This window comes from Vicia villosa, linkage group LG4, assembly GCF_029867415.1.
Source record: "Vicia villosa cultivar HV-30 ecotype Madison, WI linkage group LG4, Vvil1.0, whole genome shotgun sequence".
In the NCBI taxonomy this organism is placed as follows: domain Eukaryota; kingdom Viridiplantae; phylum Streptophyta; class Magnoliopsida; order Fabales; family Fabaceae; genus Vicia; species Vicia villosa.
The window spans coordinates 42,247,454-42,260,094 of NC_081183.1; the positions used below are offsets into that span (position 1 = coordinate 42,247,454).

The 12,641-nt window shown below is 34.9% G+C and overlaps 1 protein-coding gene across 1 annotated transcript; it reads right to left on the reverse strand.

Moving 5' to 3' along the window:
- Window positions 1-10,855: 10,855 nt before the first annotated feature.
- LOC131594749 (probable flavin-containing monooxygenase 1) lies at window positions 10,856-12,402 on the reverse strand. The gene is made up of 4 exons (XM_058866947.1): window positions 12,169-12,402; window positions 11,906-12,081; window positions 11,471-11,829; window positions 10,856-11,219 (listed from the first exon to the last, which is right to left on the reverse strand). Exons 1-4 carry the CDS (start codon window positions 12,296-12,298, stop codon window positions 10,868-10,870), a joined length of 1,017 nt encoding a protein of 338 aa, XP_058722930.1. The 5' UTR covers window positions 12,299-12,402; the 3' UTR covers window positions 10,856-10,867.
- Between the last annotated feature and the right edge of the window lie 239 nt (window positions 12,403-12,641).

Sequence of the window (12,641 nt, forward strand, 5' to 3'; positions counted from 1 at the left end):
TTGCTGAGTGCGGCAGACACCCCGACCGATGGTATGAAGTCTTCAGGTCGGGTGACGGACAGGGCTATTTGCAAGGGTCTGTTGTCCGGTGAGTTCCCTTCGTCAGAGTCTCTTTGGTCGTCTCTCCGGGAAGGTTCCCCTTTCTTAGTGTATCTCGAAAGGCGACCTTCCTTGATCAGTGTTTCAATAGCATCCTTGAGGTGAATGCATTCCTCGGTCAGGTGTCCATGACTCTTGTGGTATTTGCAGTACTTGGACTTGTCGGTTCCTGGCCTCGCGGGGTTTGACTTCGGGGGTCTGATGTTCGACTTCTTGAAGTCAGTGTTTTGGCATTCGGCTAGGATCCTTTCCCGTGAGGCGTTCAGCGGGGTATAGTCGTTGAAACGACCAAAAGGTCCCCGGCGTTCTTTGATGTCAAGAGACCTGTCGTCTTTCCTTTTCTCGTGCCCGCGCCTCGAAGTTGAGGGCTCATAGTTTGAACTGCGAGCGGCGTCGCAGCCCCACGAAGCTCTCGTGGTAGCAGCCTCTGCTTCCTCGTATGCGATGAAGGCCTGAGTCTTGCGAAGGAGGGCGTTCATGGAGTGGACTTCCTCAATCTTGATGGCCTTTTTGAAGTCGCTTCCGGGGAGGAGCCCTCGTTTGAGTAGGTACCTCTTCATGTAGTTCGCCGTCTGCACTTGGACAGCTTCTTTGTTGAACCTGTCGAGGTAGTCTCTCAAAGGTTCGTTGGTACCTTGGATTACCGCCTCAAGATTTGCTTCTGATTTCGGTTGCCGACGAGACGCGGTGAAGTGGCTTAGGAAAAGGTCCTTCAGTTCAGTCCAGGAGTGGATGGAGTTAGGGGGCAGATTCCTGTACCAGTTCATCGCGCCTTTCCTTAGCGTGGTCGGAAAGATGCGGCATTTGATGGATCCTCGTACCACATGATAGTCCATGACAGCTTCGATGCTCCTTATGTGATCATCGGGGTCGGTGGTCCCGTCATAGTGGTCCAAGGCTGGCGGTTTTTCCATCCCCCGGGGCAGACGAACTCGCCGGATTTGCTCGGACAAGGGACTGCGGAAATCTTCTTCGTCGCTAGGCTCAGGGGAGTTTGAATGTCTGCCCCGCTTGGATTTAGTGCGTGTTTTGCCCGAGATTTTGCGGTTGTCTTTTGGAGAATGCTCGCGGACTTTCTGCACGGCTTTGGAGGGGCCTCGGTGTTCCTGCTCGGGTGAGAGACTCCTGGCTTCAGTGGTTTCAGGTTTCTGATTCTTCCGAGTCTTTCGAGGTGGAGAGCGGGAATAAGACCGCTGGCGCCGGTTTCTTCTCGAGGGGGAACGAGACCTAGATGGACCGCGCTTGCGATTTCTCCTCGGAGGAGACCGCGAAGAGGAATAGGAACGTGATCGATGGCGTCCCCGTTGGGGGGAGCGATATCGTCGCTTCCTTTCCAGGTCGTGGATGCGGTCGCCCTGTAGGCGGATGAGGCGGTTGGTTTTCTGCAGCTCCTTGAGTAGGAGGATGGCGGTTGGATCAGCGCCCTCGGGAATGTTGATCTGTTCCTCCTCGTCCGGGCTACGGCTTCTTCGTCTGTCAGAGGTGTGGGTGAACGAGGAAGCGGGTTGCCCGTCTCGGGTATCAGTTTCATTCACAATTTGGAGTTGCTCTGGTTCAGTATGGGACCGGGTCTGCCCGTCTTCCCCGTTCTGAACTTGTCCTTCAGGATGGGTTTGTTCGACATTCTGGACTTGTTGAAGGCCGTGCACATGTTGAATGTGCTGAATCTGTTGCCTCTGGGGCTGCGAGGTCTCATGCCTCGGCCTTCTCTGTCCGGCAAGAGCACGTTCCTGCCGACGGCGATTCGTCACCTCGCGGCTGGAATCTTCAATCAGTTGTTCCAGGACGAAGGGATCAGGACTAGGTATGTTGTTGTTGGCCATGACGATGGTGAAAGGTTATGCTTTGATCTTTGTTAAAGAAGGGGGAGCAAGGTTCCCACAGACGGCGCCACTGATCGTACCTGATCAGGAGAATCGTCATGGCGCAATATCTGGCTTGAAGAGCAAGATGGGGGGGTACCTGCAAGGTTCTCCGATGCTTAAGTCAGTAGCTATCAGAGAATGAGGTTTAGAGTGAAGAATAGAATACCTGACCCTCTAGTGAAAGAGGGTATTTATTGCCCCCAGCGCTGGGCCAAGGTTTCCTAATTGGGCCAGATCCAATTGGAGGCCCACGTGCTAGGGAACTGCCAGAGCGTCCCGTGCTAGGGCTGAGTCAGCAGGAGACTCACGTTCTGGATGCACATAGCGTAGGGTTCGGAGATGGTTGACCGAATCCTTCGCTGAGACGTGACGCGTGGTCTTCGTGTGTGGATAACTCTCGGCGGTAATCCAGTGAGTGGGCCCAAATATTTGGGCCTGCTCGACCAGGGTCTTCGCGAGGGGGCAGCCCATATCGGTTGCCCAGTAATTGGGCCCAAGGGAATTGGGCCTGCTCGGCTGGTAACAAGGGTTGGGCCTGCTCGGCCCAATCCAGAACAATTTTTATTTTCAAAATATATATATTTTTTACTTTTATTATTTAGATTGCTCTTAAAAAGTTTTTAATAATTTTTTATATATCAATCATACATTCCCTTCATAATAATAATTGTTTCCAAATACAATTATGTATAAAATGTACTCATTACCTGAGCTAGACGACAATCCTGTGTAGGATGGAAATTGCCACTACATATTTCAGAAGAAAATAATACTTCATTTAGATCATCAATTAATAACCAAGGAACATGGAAAATATTTCTTAGTTGAGAAAGGTAATCCCAAATACGTATGCGTAAATTCAAGATAGGATATGCATAAATAAAAGTGCAACACCAAACATCATCCTTACAACGAATAAGGAAAGTAATAGCTTGATGCGTACTATCTAAAACTGTGATAGTTGTGTTTTCAACACAAGTAAGTATACAAATACCGCAAGAGTTTCTCAACTTCATGAATTTCAACAGGTTTAGAATTCAAGGAGCTCAAAATTGCTCAACTTTAGCAAACTGAACATGAGTTTCATAAACACAAAATACAATTGGGTTATGTTTTTTGATAAGATCGCTGACATGTTGCTTATTGTTGCAACTAAAGGAATAATTGATCATGTTTTAAGTATGGATCAAAACCTCAATGGCTACATTTTCATTAAATCAGGAGGAGTTATTAGCAGTTCATAAATATTGTGTTGATCAAGATTAGAATTACTGTCTTGCACATGAACGTTGGGTAGTTTATTCATGTCTCCTGATTCTTCAAACATAATAAATTAATATAGTGATATAGCCTCACAATTAATTTTTGATTTAATTTCAAAGCCAACCTCATATGAATTAGAATTTTGTCTCATGCACATATTGTCTACCTTGGTGTGTCGTGCATTGGGCTGAAAATTAGCTTCACTAGCTTGACACCTTTTGTGGGGTATATTTGAATCATTGGATTGGATAGAAACAATAGGGCCCACACCAAGTTTATGTGGCGTCCTTGATTTTCTTTTGTTATGATTCAAATCAATAACATTAATTGACTTTTCTTTTTCTTTTTTGTGTGTCGATTTTTTAGCATGATATTCATTCACTAAAATATAATATTTGACATTAATATATGTACCCACATTAGTAGCTTTATTTATGGGAGTTTCCTATTTTTTTCTCTTAACTACCAACCAATCTCCATGTTCTTCTCCTTTATCTTGGTTAATATTTGTAAAAATTGTATCCTCAATTTCAGTAACATATCCCATATTTGGGGTAACAAATAAATTAGTAGTAGCAGTTGGTATCTATCTTTCTAGTAGGGGAAACAAACTTCAGGGTCGAACATTGAACTGGTAAATAGTGATTGAATATCATCCAAGAACATCCTCCATGACAGTGGATTTGATTATTAAATAGAGAAAAAAATTCAGTGGAGGAGGGTATGAATTAAGTGGTCACCAACCCTGGGAGAAATTAAGCCTAGGGGTGATCGCGGTGCGGTTTGAGCGGTTTTGACGAAAAAAAATCATCCGAACCACAAGAGAAAAAATAATGCGGTTTGGTTTGGTTCGGTTGGCTTTTAAAAAAAAATTTGAACCAACCCAAACCAAACTAATGCGGTTTTGTTCGATTCGGTTGGTTTGGTTTTTTATAAATATTTTATTGAGCCATACATACACATATAGATGACAACATAATTTTATATTTAGACATTCATACACTATCAAATAACAACAAAACTCGTCATATTTTGACAACAATTTTCCATTTAATATGTAAAACTTTAATTAGACAAAAGTGGAAAATTAAACATAAAATAATTGCATAAAATAGCATAAAAATTATTATAATGAAACAAAAAATAGAAGAGACGAAAGATTAGTGAAGGTGGAAAAGAAAAAAAGTGGTGAGAGATTAGAGAAGAAGATGTGCGATATAAACGAAACTGAAATATGGAACATTTACATAAAAATGAGAAGGTGAAAAAGAAAGAATATAATATAGTAGAGATTATAGAAAAAGAGAGAAGATGTATGTGGCAAAGAAGATGCGATAATGTTATTAGAGATTTGAGAAGATCGAGACTGAAATTATATGTGTAAGGATGAGAACATTGTTCGTAATCATAAGGCAAATGTATAATAGGTTTAAGTTTGGGTTGAATGTGAGTTAAGTAAAATTTAAGTTGTAACATAATGCGGTTTGATTCGGTTTGGTTCGGTTTACAAAATACAAACCGCAAACCAAACCGAACCATGGGGTTTTATTAAAAAATGACCAAACTAATCCGAACCAAATGCGGTTTTTTTCGGTTTCGGTTTGGTTTGGTTTGGTTTCCGGTTTTTTATTGGGTTGGTTTGGTTTTGATCACCCCTAATTAAGCCTCTCGAAGATCTTAGCTATCATTTTACCATTTTTCGTTTCTAGTATTTCATCCTTGTATTCTTCAGCTAGATCCCATTTGAACTTTAGCTTCTATTACAGTCGTAATATGATTCCCGATTTCCAAAATTCTTCCCTATTTCATTTTGTTTATCAACTTACTTACCATTTTGATCCTATCAGTCATTTAATTTTATTTTAAAGAGTTAGGATTAATGTAGTTTTATGGGAAATTAATGAGTTAGAGGGTAAATAAATTTATGAATGACACATGGTTGAATTCGTGATGAAAAAAAATACAAAATTTTCATGTTTACACTTTTTAGATTGGTTGAGTTTTGAGAGAATTCGAAATTTGAATTCCATGGCTGACTTGAGGTTGAAGATGAAGTGAAAAATCTAGTTTTTGAACTTGTTTTAAAATATATTTGGTTGATTGCATTTCTACTATAACACCCCAATTTTTATTTTTAATTATATCAATTTTATTATATTTAACTAATTAAATTATTTGTGTGGTTTGTGAATAATTGGTTTTTTTAATCATTCGATATGTCGGTTACTCGGTGTGAGAATGTCGGAACATTGAATTATAATTAGTAATAATGTCGATTCATGACTGAATTAATTAATTAAGTGAAAATTGCAGGAAATAATCGAATAAAGGTATTTGAGCCTAATAGTGAGAATGTGAAGAGTAATGTGGGGAGTATGGTGAGTAAGCCCATTAGGGATTACTAGAGTTAGTATTAGGTCAAGGGTTTAATAAAAGGAAAAAAAGAAAATTAGAGTCAGTAAGAGGAATAAAAAAGGGAAAAAAGTTTCACGAGAAAAGAAGAGAAGAATGAGAAAGAGGAAAAATGGGCAAATCCCTAAATTTCCATGATTTTGTACTTGTTAGGTTTTGGTGATAATTCGCGGTGTGTGATGATTAATTGTGTTTGGAATGAAGAAATTGATGAAAATTATGTATAATGACTGACTGAATGGATGATTTCATGATGTAGGTATGATGTTAGAATCTCTAAATAGGTTTTGTAGGTTGTTATAAATGTTATATAATGATAGTATTTTGAATTTTGAGACTAAAACGTTTTATGGAATCAAAATCGATGGTCCGGAAGGCTTCCAACGATGAAAAAGGCAAAATTATGTGTTTAGGTCGTCGCGTCCGTGGCATCTGCTGTTTGCGTTTTTGGCCAAAATTGTTTTGGCCATAACTTTTGATCTATAAATTCAATTTGAATGTTGTTTGAAGCGTTAGAAAGCTAGCGCGATAATATTTTCAATAAAAATAGTTTGGTTAGAAGTTGGTGATTTAATTACTGTGTGATTGTGTAAAATGTCATGTTTGTTTGTGGGAGTACATTGCTTGTGATCTCATAATGTGATGGTTTGACATGGTTGCACTATGAAAGTGAATTGTGTGTGGATAAATCATGAATATATGTATGTGTGTGCAATTGTGTGGTAATTCAATTGTGATGAATTATAGAATACATGCATGGATGTTAAGATTAGGGAACAATCTTAATGGCATATAGGTGTTGAAATTGCACATGCATCATTTGGTCAAGAGGCGATGTTCGTTAGTTTTGTGGGAGCTAGTGACTTGTACCAAATCTAGAGTGGGGTGTGAAAGCTTAGGGAATGAGCTATTTGTTGTGTTATTCGTCTAGGGGACGGACCCAGTTTAAATGTAAAAACCGAAAAAAAGTAACAGGTGATTGGTACCACATGCATATGTATTACATTGTCTTGCATTGAGTCACATTGTGTTTATGTGAAATTGTAGAATTGTGTGAATTATGTGGAAAGAATGCATTTTTTGAAAATGTGAATTGTGATTATATTCTTGAAAATAGTATTATGATGGAGTAATGCTATGTATGTGAAATATATGAAGTGTGGTAAATTCTTATTGTGTATGTATGTTATTCATTATATATTATTATATAATTTCTATAATGATGTGAATTCTCACCCTTCTGTTAGAATGATGTTTTGTAACAGCATCACTCTAGTACCAAACATTAGAGTTCCTTCTAGTTATTTTAGAAGCTACCTTTAGTTATTTTAGCATTTTGGGTTTTGAGCGTGCTCTGATTATGTAACACTGGGGAACTTTTTTATTCATGTTTTGAGAGATACTTTGTATTATCTTATATTTTTGTTATTTTAATAAGATTGTGTGGTGATTGGATTTTATGCCTAAGTTTTTAAATAAAGTGATTTTATTATGAGACAATAATGTGTTTTTCCTAATAAAGGTGATTCCGCTGCGAAAGTGCATATGTTAAGGTTTATGGAAAGCCTGAATTATATCCAATGTTATTGAGCTTTATAGGTGTTTGTGGTTTTGAATTATTTGCGACACCATTGAATTGATATGCATGATATATTACTTTGATTTATGCTATATTTTTTCGCAGGGCTTAGAAGGGTGTTACATCTACCACTGGATGTATAGTCACCCCAGTGGTAGAACATGCACTTCTTGTCTCCTTGTGCCATAGGTATGGGGTTCTAATCCCCCATCGCCCAAACCTTTTGACTATTTTCTTTTTTAGCACTTATGACATGTTTTGATATTTTATGTGTTGGATGCATTTGGTTATCACCACTTGTGCATGGCCCAGTGGTTGACCTTTTAACTTGTAAGTACAAGGGTCTGGGTTCAAGACCCTTTGGTCACAAAGTATCATTTTTAATACTAATTTTCATCATTTTCTTTTACAACTTTGATTATTTATTTAACCTAGCAAATTTAATCATGTTTGCTTGATTTTTTGTACACTCCTCATTTATGTTATATATTTTAAGAATATATTTTAAAATCCCAATTATTTAATCACTTTTTAATTAAATCAAAAGTAATACTTTTTTACATCTTTTAAAGGCCCTTTTACCAAATGTTTTGATTGATCCATCACCAAATGAATTAACTGAACTTATGTGATTTCCTTAAGATTGAGTTTAGCCTCTTTTTGAAGATGATAACATGATCCCAATTAATTTTTACTTAGGGTTTAGTTTGTGTCTAAATGAATAAACTTTGTTTGTACACTAAAACTCTAATCTTTGATCTGTGATCTTTTCCTTTGATTTTGATGCAATAACTTGTTAAAATCAACTTGTTTATCATTGCCATGATCATATTTTGATATCCATTCCTATACATTGATAAAATCAACCATATCTATCAAATTTTGAACTTATGTGAGTGAATGTTTATAAAAGTAAATGCTTTTTTATACTTAACATCTATTGAGGCTTTGTCCATCCTTATTTGATCGATCATAACTTGCTTATTTACATGTGTACATATTTGATTGATCTATATACTTGTATTATATACCATTGTTATATATATTTATGTTGTCGATTAACCATACATACATGAGATATTTGTCTATATACTTATCCATTTTATCACATACATCATACTCATGCATACATGATATGATTGATATTGAAGTATGTTATCTTTTATTCCATAACCCTTATACTTGAGATTGTTTGTATAGATTAATATATTTATTTAACTCACTTTAATTGTGTCTATGATACACATACCATATCTCACCCACCACTTGAGATGCTTAATGATTGCTTGAGATGTATGGTTTCTCATTATTGCTTAAAAAATCCAAAAGATTGAGATAGTATTGACTAAAATTGTCAAGGTACTTACTCTTTTTCCCTTCTCTTTTACTTTGTGCTCTGTATTGTTAAAGCTTAGCACCTCCCCTATTTTAAACTTTGTTCTGTATTGTTAAAGCTCAATCACCACTCTTGTAACTCAGCCTTGCCTTGTATTTTTGAAGCTTGACTCTCTCTTTTAAAACTTGTTGTGTATTGTTAAAGCTCAAGATTTTGAAAAACCCTGTTGTGTATTATTAAGGCTCAACACCCAAAAAGATTTTTTTCCATATTGGCTCTTTATATTCCTTTTAAGGGGAACTAAAAATGCTCTGACTTCTCTATTGCACTTAAATGGTATGTATGCACAAGATGCGATGTCTTGTCGAGCATAATGCAATTCTTTTCTCACCATCCCACTCCAATTCACAATACAAAAATTATAACAATAACAATAATATATATTCAAAGAGGTTCCTGTAGAGTACTACAGGTATGAGGGTTTACAAATTACAAGTGAATAACAATAATCAACTTCTCTCAATAACCTGAAAAAACTTGTCTATTTATAGACTACTAAGCTAACTTAGACTACAAGCTAGCTTGAAATTTGGGCTAAACAATTGGGCCCAATTCCAAATGCTAACAAACCTAGCATTATCGACTATTGTATAGAACACAATTCAACTGCAAACATACACGACTTCAACATCAACATATATATAAATAGACTTTGACAAAATGCTCAATCTCTATCGAACCAAGAAACTATCAATGTCGAGATACTAGAATTGGATCCAAAATCTCACCCATTTTAATATATAGGATCATTTTTATTAAAAAGTGAATAATATCTTAAACAACAAATAATTCTAGCAACAAAAGGAGTAGCATGTAAGTGTCAATAAAATGAAACATAGAATAAGTATTGAACATTTGAAGCATAACGACAAGGAAATTTCTTTACCCACCTCCCTCTTTTCTTGGTCACCACTAGTGAAAAACCCAAAATACCCACACTTCGGAAATGCATTTCCGAAACGCTTATTTTTTTTTTCAAAATTTGTCTTATTTCGGAAATGCACTTCCGAAAACATGAAAAAAAGGTGTTTTCGGAGATGCATTTCCGAAAACACCCCTTTTTAGAGTTTTCGGAGATGCATTTCCGAAAACACCTTTTTTTTAGGAGGGGGTGTCTTCGGATATACACTTCCGAAATATTCCAAGGCCAAATTGGTCTTGGCATATTTCGGATATACACTTCCAAAAGAATTCAATAATTATTAAAAAATTAAAATCAAGGTGAATCAATACAATTAATAGGTATAAAATCAAGGTGAATCAATAAAATGAAGGTGAATTAATAAAATCAAGGTGAATCAAAATTTCCTAAAAAATTTTAAAGTTAAAAATTATTTTACTAACTTATATAAATCAAAAACATCTCAATTTCATAAGTAAATTTTGAATTATATAAAATTAAATATAATATAATATATAAATTTTGTAAGTTTTTTTTAATAAGCAATTTGTATCTAGCGGGTTTCGAACCTGAGATAAATTTTGTAAGTTAATAATTATTAATTTTGTAAGTGAAATATATAAATATATAATATATAAATATATAATAATTAGTATATAAATATATAATAATTATTATAAATTAAAACACTCATTGTTTTAATTTTATATATTATTATATAAATGTATAAATATATTTATAATTAATATAGAATAATTATTATATAAATATACAATAATTTTTATAAATATATAATAATTATTATAATTATTATATAAATATATAAATTAAAACACTCATTTTTTTAATTATTTTTATAAATATATAAATATATTTAATATATAAATATATAAATAAAAAATTATAACTCATTTTGTAAGTGAAATTATTTTAATTTTTTTAATTAAAATTATTTTAAATTTTAAAATATGAATCAAAATAAAAATATATAATAATTAATATTCATAACTCATAAATTATATCAAAATATATAATTATTATTATTCATTACTCATAAATTATATCAAATTTATGATATGTGAATTAATTAATATCCTAAAATTAATTTTTGGAATTTTTTTAGAATTTTTTTGTTGTTTCGGAGATGCATCTCCGAATTAGTCAAAATCCCAATTTTTGGGATTTTTTCGGAAGTTCATTTCCGAAGTCTGGAAAAATTTAGAAAAAAAAATTTCGGAAATGCATTTCCGAAGCGGGGTAAAATGAGGTTCTCGCTGGGGGTGACCCCATAGCGAGGTGGGTAAAGAAAAAATCTAACGACAAATACACGAAAAGGAACATTTAAAAAAAAATCATTTTCTAACAAGACCAACATAATCTGTAGGTCCATATGGTTCAAATACCTCTGCAAAATGATTCTTCTTCCTTTTGGGGTTACATTTCATATCTTTGCACAATTGGTCATTATACCATATCCCACAACTAACAATGCATGATCTCCAATTAAGTTTTCCAGCATATTGCTTAATGTTTTCTTCCCATAACTTGACATCCTTTTCCATCTCTTTAATGCTTGGCAATTCAATATTTCCATCTAAAAAATGTGCTAACCACTGACATCTCATTTCGTCAGAAACAATATTTGATATGCTCTCAGCGTATCCTATTATTGCCAATTGTGGAATTCGAGGATGAATTATTTCCCTAAAATTGCAAAACATGTATTAATTTTGGAGAACTTTAACACTTAATTTTGGAGAGCTGAAACTCGAACTCAAACTCACACACGACATAACATTGGCATGTTGACATCACTATTAATTTTAAAAAATCAATAAATTGAATGTAATCATAAGTTGCGTAGTATGTATCCGTCAGATACAAACATTTTTTAAAGGTGTCGGTGTTGATGAGCCTAAAAGTAAGGAAATGAAAATTTATCAAACTTTACTGACCTGTAAAGGGGAACTGATGATCTTCCTGACCTGCAAATGTAATTTTGGAATATTGGAGATATGAATATGTTTCTAAGTTTTTGGTCACCTTTATATCCTGTGGCAAAAATAACTAAATCTGTTTTTATAGGCTTAGCATCTCCATCAATAATCAAACCTTCATTGGAGAAGTTAAAGATTTGTGCTTTCTTTATCACAATGGATCCTTCTTTCACTTTGTCAAAAAAGAAATCAGGAAGTATTCCAGTTTGACATGAGGAGATATCTTCAAGAAAGCTGTGATTCGGTACTAATCCATACTTTTTCAGTGGAAACTTCCACCTTAGATATGTTTGAACAAGTTTTGAAATTCCCCATCTCTGAAAATCATGAGTGCAACTATATAAGATACAGAAATCTACATGTAAAAAGTGTTGGTTGTAAAATGTATCTTACCAATGGTGAAAGTAAAGTTGCAAGGAGGAAAAGAATGGAGTTTTCTCCAGGCTTGTGAACTAAAAGTTCTGCAAAACGGTTGAAATAGAAATATCCAATACTAATGCTCCAAATGTTGAAATCTTGTAGAAACCAATGCGCGTTTCTATGAATAATCGTACAAGGATGGGTGACTCCTATAAAAATCAACGGACATGAAGATATGATGCACAACAAGTAAATATAAATTCATATGAAAAAGGTATACAGAATTATTTTCTCACCATTTGCATTTGCGCATTCGGCGGCTATATCAAGAGCTGACTTTCCGGAGCCTACGACTGTAATACTCTTGTTTTTTATTAATTCAGCAGCAATCTCATTGTCCAAGGAAGAGTAGTCCATAGAATGCATAACTTTACCCTTAAAATTTTCTGGTCCTTTTCCAGCAGGGAACTCTGGAATATTTGGAAAACCACTATATTTACCAATGCAAAGAATTACAAACTTGGCCTTGTGCACCTATATTTACCAATAGAATAATTAGTTCAAATTTACTTATTTATTATTCAATGTTTAAACTATAGCTACAATTTCACATTATTAAACAATTTTAAATTTCACACCCAAATAACATTCTTTTTTTTTTTTGTGTAAGCGAGATATATTAATAAACGGAGAACTAAGGGTTCTCCAACCCATTTACACCAAGAGAACGGGATTGACCCGACAAAAAGAGAATTACAAACCAATTACA

Bases quoted from the DNA above. Each gene is read 5' to 3' on its own strand.
- LOC131594749 (XM_058866947.1), bottom strand. From the start codon at position 12,298: ATGCATTCTATGGACTACTCTTCCTTGGACAATGAGATTGCTGCTGAA. The intron at 12,082-12,168 runs GTGAGAAAATAA...TGATTTTTATAG, and splicing joins CGAATGCGCAAATGCAAATG to GAGTCACCCATCCTTGTACG. The intron at 11,220-11,470 runs GTCAGTAAAGTT...TTGCAATTTTAG, and splicing joins TCATCAGTTCCCCTTTACAG to GGAAATAATTCATCCTCGAA.